A 21777-nucleotide genomic window follows, 5' to 3' on the forward strand; every position below is an offset into this window, starting at 1 on the left:
CCTCAGCATTGGCCAGAAGTACAGCCAGGAAAGTGAGGTGTCGAGCAGAAGGCCAGGTCCTGAAGCCTGCCGCATCCTGGCATTTGGGAGGCCAGGCCAGGCCCTGCCTCCTCCTGCTCCACCCAGAAGATCAGCCAGGCCTTGGGCCCTTGGGAGGGTGAGCTTCCCCCTCGGAAAGATGACCCGTGGGGAATGGACTGCAGGGCTCTGGGGAACAAACAGGGCTGGGCCCTGTGTGGGCGGGTCTCTAACTTTTACATATTTAGACAGTGGCATGATCTCAGCTCTGCAAATGTTACAGCTGCCTTAAAAGAAATGCCTGACACGGACCCTGACACACAGTAGGGCTCAGAGAGACCCTCAGTCCTGGTGGATGGAGGCAGACGGTGTGGCATTGCCAAGGCCCTGGTGCTCTCTCGGGCCTTCCCCGAGGGCCAGGCCAGCTGTCATCCCACAGCCCCCTCCCCCCCCACATGCTTCCCTCAGCTGGTCTCCAAGGACTGCAGAGGAGTAGAGCTTCTCAGAGGCTGAGGAGCACAGTATGAATATTGCATGAATAATAATAACCCCACCACTTAATGGTTATGCAGCGCTTTCCCCTTCCACAATACTTTACCATCATTAATTAGTTATTCTACATTGCTTCCAGCCTCCCCTGCTCTCTGCAAAGGCAGTCTTGCACAGGGGCCTTCCCTGGTCTGAAGCCCCAAGGCTGAGTGTGTGGGCTGCCCCCCACCTGGACTCACACAGCTTTCTGGAGGCCTCCGCTCGGCTCCGTGACTTCTGGTAATGTTGATGGGGAGGACAATCTCCCTTCTGACCTGAGTTCCTGCCCAGAGCTGCTTCCTAGCATGCTCTGCTCCTCACATACCCCGCGGCCTCTAGGACAGCTGAGGACACCCTCTCCAGCGGCTGAGGCCCCGTGGAGGAGAGTCCCCTCCTGCACTTCGGGCTGTGCCCACACACCTTCAGGGCATTCTCGAAGCCCTCTGAGTGTGATTCGGCAGGCTTCCTGTGGCCAGTCCCGGGGCAGAGTGGCCACTGAGCTGGGCGTCATGTCGTGTCTGGTCTTGAGCCACTGGCTAAGCAATGACGGATGGAGACTCACATGTTCTGGTCTAAGGGTCATTCCTCTCCACTCACCGTGGAGTCAGGCGTATTAGGCATTCGCGCTCCCGCGGAGACATTCGAAGATGAGCCACCCCCTCAACCAGTGCGTGTCGCGTTAGCTGGGTGTTCCTTCCCGTCCTGCCCTCCCTGGACACCACCACGCACCCCACCAGAGCGGCCTCGGGCTCCCCCTGCTTCCAGAACCTCTGGCTCCCAAAACATTCCAGCAGCAACCCTGCTAGGTGTGACAGCGTGTGATGTCACCACCTGCTGGCCAGCGGGTCTGGGATGCCCGGGGGCGTGGGGGCCCATCCTGCCCCTTTCAGGACCACTCCCCATTCCTGGAGTGCCTTTGGTTCTACCTCGGGCCAAAGCCGGCTCCCTGCCTCCAGCCCCTCCATTAGCCTGGAAAGGTATTGATCAGTTTGGCTTCTGTAGCTGAGTGTTTTAATCCCATTGTGAGAATCTTTAAGAATTAATTAGCAAAGACTGCTTGGGAAAAACAAAGTGGGCACAAGTTTTGGTACTGTCTGGTCAGCCACCAGGATTATTTTCCTCTTAATTATGGTGCTATTTCTGGAAGCTGAAGGCATGTTCCCTTGCCTTTCATAGCCTCGGGTCAACCTCTCTTTCTTTCTGGTGGCCTCTGGATTCTAGTTCCTGCTCAGGGCAGCTGTGTCGCAGCTAGCTGTCCTACCTTCATCCTCTGAAGAACCCTGAGAAGCCTCAGTTTGCCACCCCCCACCCCCTGCTGCTCTCTGAGCTGCCACCTTCTTTCCCAGGCCCGGACTCCTGCTCTGGCTGCATGGCCTTTGCTGGTGCCTTTTCGTCTGCCTGGACACCTTCCCTGCCTGGGCCCATTACATGGCCCCTCTCTTCACTTCTCCTTTTGTTTTTAGTTTAAATACTGCTTACTCCCAGGGTCCCTCTCTGACTCCCCCAGTCTAGGGTGGGCACCCCTTGGTCCCCCTGGCTGGCTGATGGCTGCAGACCTCCATGTATGACAGAGACCCTGGGTGAGGAATTCCCTGCTCAGTGGGCATGTTGGGGCACCAGGGCATATGGCTGGCGGAGCCAGGGGTGCTGAGCTGGATTTAGGGAGCTGATGGTCTGACTCGGTGTGCTCTCTGGCTGTGGACGGAGGCCCCCACCTCACCCCTGAGACATCTTTGCTCTGCTAGCCTTGCCCCTCAGTTTTCCTTTTACTTTGTCTCTCTGGAAGCTGCACGACTCCTGCAGGTGCAGGGTCCCCCTGGGTCTAGGGCCTTCCCGGGGAGGCAGGGGATACCACGGTCCTGTGAGAGGAGCTGGGCCTGGCACTCGGAGGTGACCGCTGCAGTCTGCCCAACAAGATGGGAAGGTGGGATGGAGCCTGAGCAGTGTCAGGAGGTTCCCAGGCTGGTGGACAGGGAGTCAGAGGTTTCTGCACCTCACAACCATGCCAGGGGGAAGGCTTGAGACCCTAACACACAGCCAGCAGCCACAGGGAGAGCTGGTCACCCAGGCTGGCCCAGGGCTCCACTCAGGAGAGGACTGAAGCCTCAACTTGCATTCAGACCTCATGTTGTTTAATTTGCAGCATCAAGCCGCCTCTGGGGGATGAGAGGGACCCCGGCCACTGGCCTGGTCTCTCTGAGAGGTGCACCCGTCCATGAGCCCAGTGGAGGGGAAGGGAGAACGAATGGCGACAGCGCCCAGGCAACTCGATCACAGGAGCACGCCTGTGTTCCGCCGGACCATGAGGTCTGCTTACATTTCAGGGTGGGGGTGGGCTGGGGACAAATGAGCAGAAGAGGCTGTCTCAGCGAGTCCTTTCTACATGTTAGGGTCTTAAGTCCCCATTTTCAGATAAGAGGAGTGGGGCCCAGGATCAACCCAGGGGTGAAAAACAATCGGACTGCTCCCTTTCCTTCTGCACTTCCAGCCCCTGACGCGATCCTTTCCCCAGTGGGATGCTCGCTGTGCTCTACTTGATCTGGGACCTCGGGCAGCGAAGACAGAAGCGCCCACAGCAGTGGCAGTCATGTGTGTGCCACGTGTGTTCTGTGCGCACCCCATGAGTGTTTCCCGCCTCAGAGTTACAGGAGCAATGGTCACTCATTTCTCCGTGGCCAAACTTGACCTCCTTCTTGAGCCCTCAATATCATTCGGTCCTGGATACTCAGTCTTATCACCCGAAACCACTTCTGGTTTTATGCTCAGGAGATTTGGGGTCACTTCCCAGTTAGTTCAAGGTTCTATCCTCCCAGCTTCTCTCTGCATCTTGCAGGAAAAGAAACTAGTTCCAAGGAACCTCACATATCATCCAGGTCCTAGAGAGAAACTGCTTATCCTGAAGTATATATTCTTTGTGCCACAGCATAAATCTTTGTACCTGCCAGACAGCATAAGGGGAGCGGGAGCAGAGGTGCAACAATGTGACAGGGGTGATCCCAAACACTGAGGAAGGGGACTTCCAGAAGAGGTGGATTTGTACTAAGTCTTACAGGATAAGTAAGAACTTTCCACAGGAACAAGAAAGGCGTTGCATCAGACAGCTCGTGCCAAGGCAGAGGTGCAATGATTGCTTCGCTTGCGGACCCCAGTTGGATTTATCAGAGGTTGTGTTGTAAGCAACTTGTTCACAGCTGGCATTCTCTGCTCCCCTCTCTGCCTTGCCAACCTGATTGCTGGTAATGCTTTATGAAAGACCTGCCACTAAGTCATCAGCGCTCTTCTGATTGTGGATGACCGTTCCTTAGCTTGGATAAGATTAAGATAAAGAGAGTGTTTCCTTACTAAGGTGACTGGTAAGTCAAGAAGAGGTGTTGCAGGCACAGCTGGATTCAGGCACTCAAAACCTTTTTGGAAGACTTGGTCTCAGCTTGACCCTCGTCTGTGGGGGCTTCAGTCCCAGCAGGGTCTCTCCTTCCAGTAGGCCACTCTCAGCCCCACAATTACCAAATTCTGGAAGATACTCCTGTTTCCCCATATTTCCCTTGAAGTCCCAGAGTTGTTACTGGCCTGAAATGGATCTCCCGCCCCACCCCTCAAACCAGTCACTGCTGACAGGAAGATGGAATATGCTAATTTACCAGTTAGGGTAAGTCCATGTATTCATCTGGGAGCCTGCCCTCGGGGGAATCACATGGAGATGGTGACCCAAAGGAAAGCCAAGGTACTTCTAGCAGCCAAGGGTCAGGGGAGGTGTGCAGGCCACACGGCAAGTATCCATTCTACATGCTTCCATTCAGACTTCCTCTATCTAGTGGAGACTGAGGTTTCCAGGAAGGTGCTGGCTGTCATCCATGACACTCTGATTTTTCCTTCTGTCTCCCTTGTCACTCCATGAGCTCCTTTATGGGGGACAGGGGTCTTGGGTTGCTCTTGGATGCCCTATCCAGAGCATACTGCAAGCACTTCCTGATAGTGTTAGATGATGGATGCCTGTCTAGGCTCTTGAAGCCCCTTCCTCTGGCTAGGAACGTTAGAATCCTTGAGATCTAAAGTTAGGAGCCTTTCTGCAATATTTAAGTTCTCAGAAGAAAATGACCCGGCATCAATTGACAAATACTTAGGGCAGCTTCTCCTTATTTTTAGTTCAGATACTTATAGAAAGACATCTGAGTGCCCGCACGCCCACCATCCTACAACTGGAACCACATAGCCCGATTCTGCCCAAATAAGGGTGGTGAAGCATTCCAGCTCCTGTTGAGGGCAGGCCCAACAGGTGTCCTGGACAGTACAGGAAGTCTGGACGTCAGGGATGGACTCTCAGTGAGTCAGATTCCAACTGAGATGGGGCAAGGCCATGCTGCACCCGCAGCTCTCTTGTAGGGAGCAACCCTGTTGCTGCCTTTCCCTGAGGGCTGCCCTCTCATGTCCCAGGGGAGGGGAGCCTGGAAGCCTCAAGGTCTTAGGACCATTTACTCTTATAGGAGGCTTCTATCCTGTTTGGAAATCACTTGCGGAAGCAGGCTGTGCTCTACATGACTGGGGAGGAGGGGCTGCAGAGAGGAGGGCTGGAGACAGGCTCTTTTTTTTTTTTTTTTTAATTGTAATTTTAAGAACCATTATTTTTTAAATAAATTTATTTTTTATTGGTGTTCAATTTGTCAACATACAGAATAACACCCAGTGCTCATCCTGTCAAGTGCCCCCCTCAGTGCCCCTCACCCAGTCACCCCCACCCCCCGCCCTCCTCCCCTTCCACCACCCCTAGTTCGTTTCCCAGAGTTAGGAGTCTTTATGTTCTGTCTCCCTTTCTGATAGTTCCCACTTATTTTTTTCTCCTTTCCCCTTTATTCCCATTCACTATTTTTTATATTCCCCCAATGAAGGAGACCATATAATGTTTGTTCTTCTCCGATTGACTTACTCCACTCAGCATAATACCCTCCAGTTCCATCCATGTTGAAGCAAATGGTGGGTATTTGTCGTTTCTAATGGAGACAGGCTCTTTCGGGAGGGATAGAATAGCACCCTTGGGCAGCAGCATGTTCAAAGGGGGCATGCAGAGGACACAGGTACTCTAGCCTCAGATCCTGTACTTACAGGTGCCTTTGTGCACCTGAAGAAAAGGCACCATCCCCAGACAGGTGTAGCCTAGGTGTCTCTCTGGGCACACAGGGAGACTATGAGGGTGGAGACCCAAGTAGAGGCAGCCCTCTGCTCTCTGCGCTGCAGCAGCCAGGGCTGGGCTCTGGGACCTCTGCTCCTGTCCCTGTCCCCAGTGCCTGGTTCAGTATGGGCACTTTTTTTTTTTAAAAGATTTTATTTATTCATAGAGACAGAGAGAGAGAGAGAGAGAGAGAGAGAGAGGGGCAGAGACACAGGCAGAGGGAGAAGCAGGCTCCATACAGGAAGCCTGATGCGGGACTCCATCCTGGGTCCCCAGGATCACACCCCAGGCTGTAGGCTGTGCTAAACCGCTGCGCCACCAGGGCTGCCCCAGTATGGGCACTTTGAGGAGTGCTGACAGTCAAGTTAGGTTTGGTCAGCACGGTGCCCACTCTCCCCTGAGCTGGAGAGTCTGTCCTCTGGTTGCTAAGCTTCTGCCTTCTGTTTGCAAGAGAACTCAGAGAATCCCAGCAGGGAACATGCCCTGTGACTTCCTCCTGGGGCTCTTACAGACCTGAATGCAGGAGTACACTGGAGCCCTCCCCCCACCGCCCCCCGCTGTGCTGCTAGGGCCATCCATCCTCCAGCTACTTTGCAGAACCAGGGGAAATTAGCACTGGGGCTTCGCAGGGGGTCTATGGGCCAGGAGGGACTCCTCCAGCTCAAGACCCTGGTATGGGGGGGAAGGGGTCGGCTGAGCTCACATGCTTGTGACTGATCCTCACCCAGGGGCTTGTTAGAGCACAGGGCAGAGAAGGAGTGCAGGGGGAAGGCTGCAAGGAGGGAGTTCCCTCCCCAAGGAGGGGAAAGGCTGCCGCCGAGTGGCCATCTGGCCGGCTAGCAGGAATTACTGGGAAGGATGTGTCCACCGCCCAATTTTGTCTGCCTGCAGTTGGAAAGGTGATCCCACGGAGGGCACTCACTCAGTCCCTGGCCTAGGACATGGTGGGAGACCCTGAAGCCCAGAGCGCCTGTCCGGGGCCAGGGACCAGGAGCAGCCTCGGGGCTTGGAGCCAACACAGAATGAAACGTTATGATGATTCCTTTCCCACTGAACACATGCAGAACAAGATGTCCTCTGTAGAGTGTCAACCAACATGTCACCCAGGCAGCATTGTCTGTAGTCAGCAGATGTGGTTTTGGGCTGTCATTCAGTCCCCAATAGGTGGGGAATTGGGAGGTCAACTTGTGTCAGAGCTAAGCTGGGGAAGATCTGGCCCCTTCCAGTGAAGTCACCCACTCCCTTTAAGAAGCAGGGGTAGTGGCATTTCCTGCTTCTGCCTTTGCCTGGAAGCTTGTACCTAGAACCAGGCTTGAGTCTCATCATCCACCCACTCCAGCCCAAGCCCCTCCACCCCTTGACCTCGCGGCTTGTGGCATCCTTTTGTTAGCTTCCTTGGACTCGAGTTTGCAGGGCATCACAGGTTCTCAGTGCAAGTGGCATGGCTCAGACCCTGGCCCTGCCATGTTCCACTTCCCTTGGCTTTTGGGCACATTATCCAGTCTTCAGTGCCTCTGGTTCCTCATTCATCACACGGAGATGATAATAGCACCTATCTGTCACAGCTGTTACTGCGAGTGGGAAGTGCATTCATGCAAGTGCCGCACCCAGTATCGCCTCGAAGTAAGTGCCCAGTTATTGGGCGCCTTTGCCTGCAAGGCCTACAGCTCTGCCCTAGTTCTTCAACAGCCAGTCTGCAGGGACTGTGGTCCCAGCCTGAGCCCCATTTCCTGATAGAAGCTTTCGAGCCCTGGCCAGAAGAGTGAGACACCCCTGCAGCATGCTCCATTACCACCATTTGTTTGGCAAATGTCCATTAACACCTCCTTCGTGCCAGATGCCGTGTCAAATGCTGGGCGTGGAGCACTCCACGTGTTAACAATGTCACAGAGCACTGCTGTAACAGAGCACAGGGCAGAGAACCTAAGAGCTTCTCAGCTCTTCATCCATCAGCTGCATCTTCTGTGCTGTGCATGCCCCGTGGAGTGCTGAGACCCCATGAAAGAGCTGGCTAGACTGAACTTGATGGAACCCTGCTCTCAGTGTGGGTGTGGAGGAGGTCCCGCTGAGGCCCCAGAACACTCTGCCTCTCGTTCCTGAGGCTGGAGGCCAGGTGGGAGAGGTGCCTGTGCCAGGCCTTTCAAGACTTGTGGGAGATAGTGGTTGGAGAGGGGGCTTTGGCCCTTGAACCCTAGTCCCATCACAGCCACCAATTTTGTTCCAACCAGACTCTGGGTTTTCTTCCTTTGCAGATATTGGAGGAGCTCAAGTATTAGCAACGGGCAAGTCTGCTGGGGCAGAAATTGGTAGGTGGCTGCCCAGCTTCCTGTGAGCTGGACTCAGGGAACAGGAGGGGGCACTCCAGGAGGCAGGGGCAGGTGGGGGTGTGCTGGGAGTGGGGCTGGCTTCCTGCCAGTCATCACAGAGCAGGGGCTGCACTCACTTCGAGACCTGCCGGGGAGCTAACACAGCTTGACCCCAAGGGTGTGGACCTGCTTGAGAGCCTCTCTTCAAAGGCCACATGAGTCATCAGGACCACCTTTGTCTGCTCTCTGTAAGAGTGGCTCCGGTGCCCACAGCACCCTGCACTCTGCGGTGCCTCCAGGCCCTCCTTCCACCTGCACCCTCAGCTTCTCTCCACCTCAGGGGCTCACCCCAGCAGGCATGATGCAGGCTGCAGACGGGTCTAGACATCTCCATCCCTTCTCCTCTGGGAAGGCTCCGGGCTCCCATGGCAGCCCAGCCTGCACCGTTGTTACCTACGGTATTAGGGTGAGCTCCTGGGCACCAGCTCACTGTAGGGCCCTCAGGATGGAGTCAGATCTTTCCCTTTCCCTTCTGTGCTCACCACAGAGCAGGTGGGCAATTAGCACATACACGATTAATGAACTAATGTGAAGGTCAGTGAGGTAGGGCTATGAGAGGCGGAGAAGTGAGCCACCAGCTGCCAGGAAATGATCCCCACAACCCAAGAAGCAGGATCTTGTTCCAAGAGGAGGGATGGGGTGGGGGCGCGGGCAGGGCGCCAGTGTGCCCCTGGGCTTCAGCGGATTGCAGCGCAGAATTTTAGAGTGACTTTGAACGTCACCCCGGATGTGAAGGGAGCTGTAGAAGACCTCGGCAGGGTTTGATTGTGCAATTTCTCCCCGCCCCACAGACATCAAGTACGCCGTCATCGGGGCGGCTCTAGGTGGAGCCATAGCGGCCGTCTTCCTGGCCCTGAAGGTCTGCATGATCAAGAAGCATTTGTTTGACATCGACTCCTCCAACTTGAGAAGCACAACCCCGGGCTTCAGGGGTAAGGGGGCAGTGACCCGCAGCCTGGCTGCAGCCTGCCCAGACCAGGAGATTCCCCTCAGGCCCTCTGAAACTTAGCTGGAGAAAGACGGACCGGCAGGATCGAAGAGAAACACAGAGACCTCTCTATGTCTCTGTCCCTCCCTCACCCTCCCTTCTTCTCTCTCTCTCTCTTTCTCTGTACTTTTCCATTCCTAAGAATCAGATTTCTTGGAGAAAGGTGGGGAAGGAAGGTGAGTTGGCTTCAGCCAGAAAGATCTATTCCCGTATCCAAAAATGTGACCAGATCAAATTGATCCCAAGAGGTGACGAGGCTGAGTGCATGGCGGAGGTGCTGTAAACTCCGGTTATATGGGCTGAATTGCTTTTTTGTCATAAACCGGGCAGGTTCTACTCGGAGCGGTGCCATGTCCTCTTGGTCCAAGCAGAGCTTACATGAACCCTGGCTTGGCTCTGGGTATCCTGTGGCAACTGTAGGGAAATACAACCCACAGTCAGTTTGTGAGTTTTGATAGCAAAATACGACATTGATTTGCATCCCCTTTCTCTCAAGATGGGATGGGACTTGGCAAAACTCATTCCCAGTCCTGGAAGCCTGCTTAATGGGATAATGATGGAGCTTTCCATGAAATTTTCCTGAGGATGAGGAGGAAGGAGCCTCTCTGTGTCTTTGGAAAATGTGGTTGTTATCTGCAAAGATATGCAGAAGGATAGTCTGGGGTGGGGAGAGGAGGCGTAGCCCTCAGAGCTTCCCGAGATGCCAGCATGTCCAATTATGCAAAGGGTTTAATTGGTCATGGGAGTTTGCTTACCATTATTTTCCCTACGAATAGGAGGGGAGAAGAAACAGCCTCTTCATCACACAGTGGGAGACATGCTGGATCCCTTTAGACCAAGAGGGCCCAGGAGCAGCAAGGGAAGGGGATGAGGAGGAGTGATGGGGATAAGAGGGCTCCAGGGAAGACTCAGTTCCACTTATGTGCCCAGCTAAGCGGGCTCAGTGAGGGGACCTAGATGGAGAAGCGCCAACAGAGCCAAAGGAGAAGGATGAAGAGCAGCCACTCAAGACCACCACCCCAGTGGTCCCGACCCAGGGAGGCTCTCAGAGTTAATTGAGTCAGGTTGGGTCTGACTCGCACCTTAGCGGGCACTGAGCGGGTCACATGATCACAGTGTCTCCTTTCTAATGCCCTGCTTTCTCTGTGTAGACACTGTCACCCTGAAGAAGAGAGTCCCAAGGTAAGGTCACTACCGTGGTAAGTGAGGGGTATTATTTTTCCTGCTGTTTTATTCATCGTGCTTCCTTGCCTGCCATCTGAGCTCTTCTCTCCACTCCAAAATGCTTCCTAGAAGACTAGAACACACTCTTCTCTTCTTCGGTTCAGTAGGCAGGAGTCATGAGTGGGGGGCCACAAGGCACATTAGCCAAAGGGGGCTTGAACCTGGTTCTGCATACCCTCAGTTACATTCTGCCCCACCTCCCACACAGAACCCCTAAGTACATTCCCCCCAGCACTCAGAATGAGGTCCTTAGCCCCTGCCATGACCCACTTGAGAAGCCCATATGGTCTGCTCTGGGCTACCTGACTTCCCTGCTGGCAATGAGCCATGCTGGTCTTCTGCACAAAGACTATGTCCTCTGAGGACAGTCCTGCCTCAGGACCTCTGCACTTGCTGTTTTCTGTCATAGGGAATGCTCTTCTCCCAGATAGCTGCAAGCTCTGCCCTTCATTTTCTTCATATCTCTTCTTCAAGGCCACCATTTCATTGTACATGGCCTGTTTAAAATAGAAACCCTTCCCCTGATCATTATCTTCCCCTTACCTAGTTTTATTTTTCTTTATATTACTTTCCATCACTGACATTATGTGATATATTTATCTATTTCTTTTTATGGTTTTCCCCCCAAAGTGTAAGGTCCTTGAGGGTGGGATCTTTCTTTTCATCTTTGTAGCCCTGGCATTTAGCACTGTACCCAGAACAGAGTGGGTGCTTTTGAATGAATGAATGAATGAATGAATGGGCGATATGGCATGGAGCAGGTGCTGAGGATTAAAGGAAGACAGGCTCCCTTTCAGTCTGCAAGGGAGACAGACACATCCTGGGTGCTCATTGCACAGGATTGGGGTCAGGGGAGTGCTATGACACAGCTAAGCCCGTGTTGCCTTGTGCCTGGGCGATGCAGAGGGGTGCATGTTCCAGCTGGGAAGCGGGTTGTCTGGAGGTGCAAGCAGCACTGCGATTGCATGTGGACGGATGGGAAGAAGTTCTCTGCGGGAAGAAAGAGAAGTGTACACAAGCAGAAGGCCCCCTGATGGGTGCCCGTGTGCACATCCAGGGACCAAGCATTCCATGTAATGGAGCAGAGGCTTCACATGAAGGTCTGCAGAGGAGGCTGGGGAGGTGGGTAGTTTTAGTCAGGGTCTTGTATGCTAAGTGAAGGAATCTGAACCCTATCCTGAAACTTCTGGTCAGTCACCGATGGATTCTAGGCAGCAGAGGGATGGAATATCTTTTATGCTGTAGTAGCATGAAGGGGGGACCCCACTGGAGACAGGCAGGCCTGCCGGGGAGATCTTAGAGGGATTCAGACCTGCTGCAAGGCCCTGCTGGAGGCGGTGGGCTCAGGACCTGGCAGCTGAGTGAAGGTGCAACCAGCAGGAGGGAGGAATCCAGAAGAGTGTATCGACTGTGGGAGTGGGGAGGCCCCAGCAGGGGAAGTAGGTGGTGGAACAGGTTTGGGCAATGGGCAATGGGCTGTGGGACTGAGATGGGAACTCCTTTTTTAAACACAGTGCATCTGAGGCTTCTGCAGACTTCCAAGTAGAGGGGGTGCTCAGTAAGGGTTGGCATGCAGACAGAGGTCTGGGCTGAGTGGGGTGGTGGGTTTTAGAAGGGACCTGGAGCATGGACTCGCCTCCATTTCCTCCCTGGGACTCACTAAATGCTGTGGCCTGTGCATGGAAGAAGTGGTGGATTTGTGAGTGAACAGAGAGATGAGACAGATGCACGGCATGCTGTCATCAGGGTGATGCCCTGGGGCTGAGCTGGAAACGGATTTTCTCCAGAAGTTCACTTCCTTGAGGATCTCCCCTCCTTCAGATGTCCTGGCTTCCAGGCCCTAGAGGGTGTTTCATCAACTCGGCCTCCAACCATTGCCCCTCTTCTTCTCTGACTCTTACTGTCTCTCTCTCTCTCTCTGTCCCATCCTCTCCCCCCACGCCCCCAACCGGAGCTGTTTGGCCGCCCCACAGGGGCCTGGGCTGGGGGTGAGGAGTGTGATTATGGAGGCCAGGGATGTCGCCCTCCTACCACGTTAGAGGAGCCCTTCTTGGCACGGATCACACCAGCTCCTCCACAAACGGATTGCTAAGAAGGGAGGCACAGTTCAAGTTTCCAAAGCTAACACTAGATGGAGTCAGGCTGAGTCAGGAAGAAGTTAGACCGAAAAGAAAAAATCTAAGAATTGGCAAGCTGTTCTCCTAGAGCGAAACTTCTCATGTGCTTTTTGTCACAGGGAATGATTTAATGAACATCCGATTCTTCTGTTTTGCAGGTCAAAGCTCCATTTCTCCGAGAGGTGAGCTGTAAGAGCAATCACTCCTTCTGAGAGGGAGAGAGTCAGTGGCTCCCCCGAGGTGGCCCCCACACAGGATGGGAGGGGATTGCTAGCCACCAGCCAGGACTCCTCAAGCCTCAGCTGGGACACCAGGAATCCACATCTTCTTTTTGTTTTTTTCCCTTCCAGAAAGTCTTAATTTAGTAGCACTTCAGGGAGATTTAAAATGGAGCTGTGGGAGCTTCTTTGCCTGATTAGAGCTGAGAAGATGGGATTTTAGAAGCAGGATAGTTCACTTTCTTTTACTTGCCAAATTTTTCCCTTGAAAGGTCATTCAAACTGTGAACTCGCCAACTTAATCCACATGACGAAAAAAAAATTCCAAGACTTTTGTGTCATCAAGCTATCAATTTGGCTGAAGTGTCTGTTTCCCTTGTTGCTTTTGGGTCTTACAGTGAGGCCTGCGTATACAGGATTGGTCACGGTTCACATTCCCTTGACCACTGGTCTCCACCTCATGCATCACCCAAGTGCTCTCACCTTCCTTCTTTTTGAAAACTCTTCAAATCCACGGAAGAATTGAAAGAATAGTGCAAACAAAAAAAATAATAATACATCCTTCACCTAGATACACCAAGTTAATATTTCCCCCCATTTGCTTTATTCTGTATACATACATTTTTTTTCTGATCCACTTAAAAATTAGTAGCAATATCACCCCTAAGTTAGTAGAGATATTTCACCCCTAAATATATAACCAGATGTCTCCAGCATAATCATAATGTGGTGACTACATCTAAGAAAATGACCAGTAATTCAGTAATATCATTTATTACACAGCCCATATTCAAATCTGATTGTTTTAAACATATCTTTATAGCTCCAGTCTTCCAAACCCAGATCCATGGGGTTTGTCTCTGTTCTGTCTCTTTTTGTGTTGGACAACTTCTCTTCTTTCCCCGTGGCATTGTCAATTTCAAAGTCCATTTGTATGACGTCATCTTCTGGACTGGTCTGATTGTTTCTTCCTGAGTAGATGCAGGTTAGGACTTTTTTCAAGAACACCATGGGAGTGACATTGTGTGTACAATAGAAATATTGTACTGCATCAGGACGCACAGGACACCAGGATCTCTCACTGTGGGTAATTCTACCCTGATTAAGGAAGTGACCACTAGATCTCTGCTTTGGGGAGACAAGTTTTCCTCTTCCTAATTAGTTGATAATCTGAAGGGTGATACTTTGAGACCACGTGAACATCCTGACCTCCAGTGATTCTTCACCCATTGATTTTACATCTGTTCGCAATCCATGTTTGAATCAGTTATTGCATTGGGGCTTACAAATACTGAGTTTCATTTCTTTTTCTTTTTTTTTTTTAATTTTTATTTATTTATGATAGTCACCAAGAGAGAGGGAGAGAGGCAGAGACACAGGCAGAGGGAGAAGTAGGCTCCATGCACCGGGAGCCCGACGTGGGATTCGATCCCGGGTCTCCAGGATCGCGCCCTGGGCCAAAGGCAGGCGCCAAACCGCTGCGCCACCCAGGGATCCCTGAGTTTCATTTCTAATGCTAGCATCCCTTCTGCATTTAATAGCTGGCATTCTTCTGGAAAAAAAGACTTTTTCCTTCCCCCTTTTCTCTTTCTCTCACTTGTTGAAATAAACAACATATTACAATTCATCACCATCATGGATCTTTGTGATACTCAAATTGTGCCCGGTTCGTCCAGAACCAGTCACTTCTTGGTGGCTTTTGAGCATTTCCTAGATTTCTTTTTTCCCCAATTCTTAAGACTTTTGACACAACACGGTATCCAGGCTCATCTTTTACTGTCCCTGCTCAGACTTGGAATCACCCATGTACCCCTTAGATCCTTGTTTTTTCTTTTTTAAAAATGTGTTTTCTTCTTTCTTTCTTTCTTTCTTTCTTTCTTTCTTTCTTTCTTTCTTTCTTCTTTCTTTTCTTTTTAAATATTTTATTTATTCATGAGACACACACACACACACAGACACATACACACACACACAGATTGAGAGAGAGAGAGAAGCAGAGACACAGGCAGAGGGAGTAGCAGGCTCCACCCCGGGAAGCCCAATGTGGGACTCAATCCCAGGACCCTGGGATCACTCCCTGAGCCAAAGACAGATGCTCAAACACTGAGCCACCCAGGTACTCCCTTTTTTCTTTCTTGATGTGGAATAGTTTTTAGAAGACAAGATCTGGACACGTGTGCTCATGGCTCTTGAGACATCACTGCTTCTAGGGCCTGAGAGGCTAGGACTGAATCAGTAAATGTATATTTAAACCACAAATTTAATACCATAAGGCTCTTCTTAAGCTTTCTTCACTCCATATTTTTTTGCCTCCTCCAAAGTCAAAACCCTGTTCTATATAAATATTTTTACCCTTTTGCTCTATTCTCTAATATTACACAAAATGCTTCCATAATCACAACACTCTGCAACTACAAACTTGCTTAGTAGCTTGAAATTTTCTTTTTTTTCTGAGAATTTAGCTTTTGTGTGTACCAAGTATTATATTCAAATTGAATTAGTTATTTTCTCTGTGTGATTATGCTCTCAATTTGATAAAGGATTGGTATCCATGTGTATGCTATTTTAATGCTCCCTTTCAGGCAGCCCAGGTGGCTCAGCGGTTAGCACCACCTTCGGCCCAGGGTGTGATCCTGGAGACCCGGGCCCACGTCAGGCTCCCTGCATGGAGCCTGCTTCTCCCTCTGCCTGTGTCTCTGTCTCCCTCTCTCTCTGTGTGTCTTTCATCAATAAATAAATAAAATCTTTTAAAAAAAAATTAATGCTCCCTTTCTTAATTCTTTTAGTTTAATTCTATTTTTTTTTGAGTTGTGAAACATGTAGATTAAAATGTAAACAGGTAAACTCAGAGAAGTCTCATTCCCATACCTGCCCACTCTATTCTGTCCCCACCCACTGTGCGGAGATGACTATTTTCAAGAGTCTTTGCTTTATCTTCCTGTGTTCCTTTTACACAAATGTATCTAATTAAAATTATATATATACAATTTCCATAAAATTAAAAATGTTTACATACAGACATGTGTGTATATATATATATATATATATATATATATATATTCCAGTTCTTGCAAAGTTTTATTGTTTGGATCTCTGATCCATTTAACATTTATTGTGGTGTGTAGTATGACATATGGATCCAATTTAATCTTTATCCCAAATGGCAATCTATTTCAGTATCAGAATTGAAAATATTATTTTCCCCAGTTTTATTTTCAATCTTTGTTGTATTCTAAATTCCCATGTGTACTTGGGCTATTTCTGGACTTTATATTATTTTCCATCATATTTGTGAGTATTCTTGTGCTAGTACCACACTCTTACTTGTGCAGACTTCATGGTTCACTCCACCATCCGGCACACTCCCATTGTGCTTCCTATTCAAGAGCACATTCTTGCTATTCTCTTCTAGCTATCTTGCATATTTGTTTTTCCGTATGAGCTTCAGAACCAACTCCAGAATCTATTCATGGAGCAAACACCTTTGTATTTTTGTTGAGGTTGCATTACATTTATGTGTTAGACTGAGGATGACTGACTTCATTATGATGTTAAGCAGTCCTTCGTGGAAAGGTGAATGTTTTTGCAAGGCTGTGTTTATGTGTCTTAAGGAGTTTTTGGCTTGACCTTATGGGTTTTTCACATTTCTTTTTAAGCTTATTCCTAAGTATTTTTCTGTTCTTGTTGCTTTTAAGAATGGAGTTTCCCATTATGTCTCTTATTTGGTCATTGACTGCTTATGGATTATTTTTGTATGTTAATGGTATAGTGATGACCTTACTGAATGCTTTTATTGTGTGTGTTTTCTGCTTGATTTCCTTGGGTTTTCATAATATTATGTCATCTGCCAGATTGTAGATTGCTTTTCCCAGTTCTTATGACTCTAATTGTTTTCTCCTCTCTGATTGCATTGGCTAAAACCACTAATATTAAATAGTAGTGGAAACAGTGCAGATACAATCTTCAAAAGTCTTTTTCTCTTTCTCTTGACACCCAGGCCAGGTCTGCAACCTGATTCACCTGCTAGTCCAGCTGGCAGCTACTGTCCCAGCCTCTGTCTAGCTTATCTTTTCTTGCATGTTGTGCCTGTCTCTCTAGGGACTGGTGGCACATCTGTATGCAGGGGAGTGACTGCTCTGTAAAAGAATGACTTCTTCCAGGGAGTAAGTCATAGGTGCCACTTCTCCACCTTAGGGCCATCAGGAATAGGAGGAGGCTGCCTTTCTGGTTTTTCCATCTTCTGCAAACATCAGTATTTCAAGAGCAAATGCTGCATAGGTCCAGCCACTTTGGATCCTGTTCTTAATAACCCCTGAAAGGGTCCTTTGAATTCAGGACTTATTAAAGATAATATAAGATATGAACTTTTTTTTTTTGAGCCCCTGCTCCTCTAGACCATCCAACTTAAACTCTGATTTTTGGACCCACCATGTTTTAAAGGAGAAGCACAAAAATCTGACAGCCTTTAGACTCTCTTGCAATCCCTTCAGACTCCTGTCACTATCCTTGCTTTTTTCCAACTTGCTTATCTTCCATGCTGGCTCTGCTGCCATCAAGCTCTGTAACTCCAACCTCAATGTGCGTCCTTGGTCCTCCATACATCGGGTAGGTAGGTGCTATCTCTTTTACGGCATTTGGCTTGGCTTATCCCCCTGATGCTTCACTCTACCCCATCTTTATGCTGTTGCTGTCCCTTCTCCCATGTTAGATATCCAGACACTGAGATCAGGCATGCACAATTGGATGGCATAAACAAATATGCAACATTCAGTGTAAACATAGATATGCAATTCTGTTAAAATTATAACTCTTATGAGAAACTATAGTGAGATGTTGGTGTGAATTCAGTCTCTGTGCATGGGTGGGTTGGTGAGGACTTTAGTTGAAAGTGTCCACAGCAGGCGCTGTTCCCTACTTTATTGAGCTCTACTATATTGGGGTCTGGTTTGGTGACCTCATCTTTTCTTCTGTGCTACTAATTTTAGGTAGATACAGAGATAGAGCTAGATATGCCATGTATGGACAAGTCTCTTCTTGTGGAATAGCACAAGTTTAGACTTGAATGTACCTAGTTTCTAGTTACCTTTGCAAAGGTCCATCTACCTTGTTACCTGTAGCATCTTCTTAGATGGGTGCAATCTCTTCAAGTACATAAAGTGGCATTTTCCTGCTGATGTGCCTTTTAACCTTGAGGTTAAACTCCCCTTTTGGCCACGGGGGTGGGTGAGGTTTTGTGGCTTGAGATTGGCAAGCAGAAAAGAACCTCTCAGTTGGGCTCTATCTGAAAAACTCTCCCTTTAACCTAGAAGCCACTGGCCTTCACACACTTTCTATACTGCATGGGGAAATGTCTCACCTTGCTGAAATAAGCTAATGAATTCTTTCATACCTACTAAATAGTGTGTGCTGCTCACTATTAAGCCTATAAGGATATGCCATGATTAGTTAGAGCATAATCACTCTGTCTTTAGGTCTTCCTGATGGTTCTCTTCCTTTCCAGAGATGCAGAAGTGATTGAGCTCTAAATAAGTGACCTCTTCAGGAGAGGTTGGGCAGTCTGGGACAATTTCCCACAGTTTCAGCCTCAGGGATGTCATGAATTTGAACTTCCAAAGATGGACCTTCATGTGGAGCTCAATGCTCAGAGCAAGTAATATATGGAATGAAGTCTACAGTGTTTCTGTCGTAAAGGAAAATATCAATTCTCTTCCACAAGAAGCTGACTACATAGATGGAGGCACAAGCACTTTATCTTGCAGTAAGAAAGGATGGAAGCCAATAAATCCACAGTCTATCCTGGTCCTCCATAGTGGAGCTGTTTATGATTCTGTGGTAGCATTGTATCCATATCAATGGAACCCATAGCAAATGGCTCATGGAATGGAGATGAAAGTCAAGACACAACCTCCTTAACACTATTGTCTATCAACAGGTAAGCATCATTTTCTAGAACTGATGGCCTCACCTTCTCTGTTGCCATAAGAATTCCCCTGCGAATATTCAGGATTCTTGAGACATGAAGACTATGGGATAGTTTCCAGGCTTATGAATGAAAGACTAACTTCCCACAGGAAGAAATGGAGGGCTGGGCGGGAGAGGAAGGGTCTCAGTGGCCACAGAATGGCTTGCAGCTCTGCAAATGATGGAACCAATGAAGGATTAATTGAAAAAGCCAATGATGTGCCAAAGGTAGGGATCTACACAAATGTAAAGGATTACTGTTATATTTTTACCATAGTATTATGGTTATTGGTACAAATGTGAATGGCTTTTGTGTGGAGGACATGACTGGCAGAGGCTTAGGAAACCCCCATCTTTTTTATTATTGTCATCAACTTAAGGCTGTGTGGCACAGACCCTGTTAAGATTTCTCTCCCCTATACTATTAACCCTGTATTTCTGGGGCTGCATTATGGAATACTCTTTGCCTTTCCAATTAAACAGAAATTCAGGTGATTGTGTGGGCTGGTTCTTTTTGGATTGGGTTATTCTCCTTGTGTGTGATGAAAGATGAGCAATATTTCAAAACAAAGTGCTGTGTTATAATAATTTGCCTGGATTCCCAGGGTGTCTTTTATCTGACTTGATAACAACGTAGTTCATTAGAAGCCTTTGTTAGCTGATAACCTAAAGCGGTAACATGATACTCATAAGCAATTTTCTGTGAGTAAGATAGAAAAACCATCTTGTAAGGTATCTGTTAATTGATTTGCTTCTTTTAGCAGCATTTTAATTAAGACTTCTGGTTTCTGAATGGCAAAGGCACATACAAACTGAAGGTGAATGCCTCAGGATTCTCAGTAATCATTTTCTATAGATACAACAAAACCATGGAGTCCTCTCCTCCATCCCACATCACAATACATTTTCCTAGCACTGTTCCTGGGTTCTGTTTTAGGTTTTGTTTTAGCCTCACACAGAGTTTCCTGGGTGAAGAACAAAGAAATATGCTGAAGCCAATGTTCTCTCCTTGGGTTATAAAGTCTGACATGCCCTGGGAGATGGCATATAATGGGTCCCTTTGACTTCCACCCCAGATTCAAGCTCAGTGGCTTCCTTCTGTGGAAGTCCAACTGGAAGCTCTCTGATGCCCCTCTACAGATATTCTCCCTGGTAGCAGTTCTTGGGGATGGAAGTTGCAATAGGCAAGAGCACTTGGAAGTGTTTGGAGACAGCCACAAGAGGTCACTGTATGTGTAAATGCAGTGTCATGAGTGAGGGCCATTCTGACTGCCTCGCCCAGTGGTTTGGGAGTATGGTAGCAGAGGCCGAGGGTTAAAGAAGCTCCTGTCTTCCCAGCCTAGTAGGCCCTGGGGCCCCTGGAACACATGCAGGTCCTGAACAGCCCAACTTGGCAGGCCAAACACCCAGCCCGGTGGGGCAGCAGAGGGACCAATGATCCTCAAACACTTGAAGGAAGAGCCATCCCTACATGGATGGGGCAGGCAGCAGCCAGTGGTAGCCAGCCAGGGTCCATGGGCATATCTGTGGTTTCTACCTCCAGGACTTGGTACCCACAGGGGGAGAAGGTCAGATGGGAGAGGTATATCTGGCAAGATCAACAAATAAAAAATGAGCATCAATTTCTATGTCTATAAAAGTAAAATATATTTACATTGAACCTATAAATTAAAATCAATACATAAAAAGCAAATGCATATATGTCTATATATTCTTTTATGTGTGTTTTAAGGTATACATATCATAGAATTTTAAGAAATAAGTGGGGATTTGAATAAGTTGATAAATGATATGCCTTTTCATCATCCAAGTGTGGAAATAGCTGAGAATAGACAGCAGATGGAGATTAAAATATGAGAGTTATTGTGATTTCAAATAAGTCATGTCAATATCAAAAAAAAAAAAAAACAAAACAAAACAAACAAACAAACAAAAGTCATGTCAATATCACTCTGGGGTCCCAAGAGCGCTGCTTGGTATCCTCGCCCCAGTCCAAGTAAGAGGTAAGTGTGGCTTGGGCTAGGGTGCTGGCAGCAAGGATGCAGAGGGTGGATGTGTTGGGTTGGGGATTGGAGGCGAAGATGTCAAGAATTACTGGTGGGTAGATTTGATCAAGAAGGAGAATGTGACTCAGCATCGCTCCTAAAGTTTGGTGCCTTTGAGTAGAATGTGGAGGACCCGGAGAGTGCTAGCCTCGGGAAGGCTCTGCAGCTGGTCTTTGGTCTCCTGTGTCAAGCATTAGGGCACCAAAGGGTGGGATACATTTAGGGAGAGTGAACCCCACATGCTTGCAAGTGTTTATGCTTGGGTACTGGGATTAAAAACACATGTGTTGGAGATTGCTCCAGAATATGCTCCGGGATCCTGGGGGGAAAGTAGGGGAGGGTAAGCCTGGAGGAGTCCTAGGCTTCTTTCTGTGAGATAGAGTGTGCATGGGGTTGCTCAGTCAAAGGGGGGTTGAGAGGAGCAGAGCCTGAAGATAAAGCAAAGGGGGTGGTGCCTGTGACATGACGTCTAAAAGGGGCCAGGTCTGGGCTGTGCTCAGGGCCCATTCTGTTGACTGGTTCTTTTCCCTCTGAGTCATTTGTCATCATCTCAGACTTGTCAGATAAATTAATCATCCATCAAAGGATAGGATTTTTCACATGTACGTTATCACTGGATGACAAGTGAGTGGTACATCTCTACACAGAGAGTGGGGCAGTTGCTCAGGCCTCCTACATTCCAGCCTCACTTATCAGCATCTCATGCATCTTAGGGTTCATGGTACTGGAGTTTCCACTGACTTACGATTTTCTCATCATTTGTGATCCTCTCTCTGTGCAGTTTAGGTACATGATAGAGTTTGTAGGCTCTGTAGCCAAATGTTGCTTTGTGAATTGGACAAACTGTTTAACTTTGCTATGCCTCGGTTTCCCCATCTGTAAAAATGGGCTAATAGTTGTACTTACCTAATAGGCTCTTTGTCATCACTAAATGAAGTAACATATGTAAAGCTCTTAGAACACTGACATGTAGTCTGCACTCAGCAAACACATTTGGTCACATTTTACTCATTATAAAATTCAGAGAAGGTGAGATTAGGGAAGTTTTCATTTTTAGACGTTCATTTCTTTATGTATATATTTGAATCAAGTTTTATTTTAGAACAGTTTTAGATTGTCCTTAAAGTTGTGAGGGGATTTCAGAGAGT

General features: G+C 48.6%; 1 protein-coding gene across 3 annotated transcripts in view; it reads left to right on the forward strand.

The window, feature by feature from the left end:
• Window positions 1-21777, forward strand: part of TMEM273 (transmembrane protein 273) — a 57091-nt gene that overhangs the window by 19024 nt on the left and 16290 nt on the right. Inside the window, exons 2-6 of one of the 3 annotated variants that reach the window (XR_013368297.1) lie at window positions 7963-8016; window positions 8868-9008; window positions 10216-10246; window positions 12564-12587; window positions 18124-18555. Coding sequence is in view for 2 of the 3 variants with exons in the window: in XM_077878606.1 (XP_077734732.1) it covers window positions 7963-8016; window positions 8868-9008; window positions 10216-10246; window positions 12564-12587; window positions 18124-18148 (275 nt within the window). In the remaining variant the exon portion in view is untranslated. Of the gene's footprint in view, window positions 1-7962; window positions 8017-8867; window positions 9009-10215; window positions 10247-12563; window positions 12588-18123; window positions 19080-21777 lie in introns of those variants that run through there. The other 2 variants (XM_077878606.1, XM_077878607.1) reach the window with 2 other exon arrangements.

The sequence above is a fragment of the Canis aureus genome, chromosome 29, assembly GCF_053574225.1.
Source record: "Canis aureus isolate CA01 chromosome 29, VMU_Caureus_v.1.0, whole genome shotgun sequence".
NCBI lineage: Eukaryota > Metazoa > Chordata > Mammalia > Carnivora > Canidae > Canis > Canis aureus.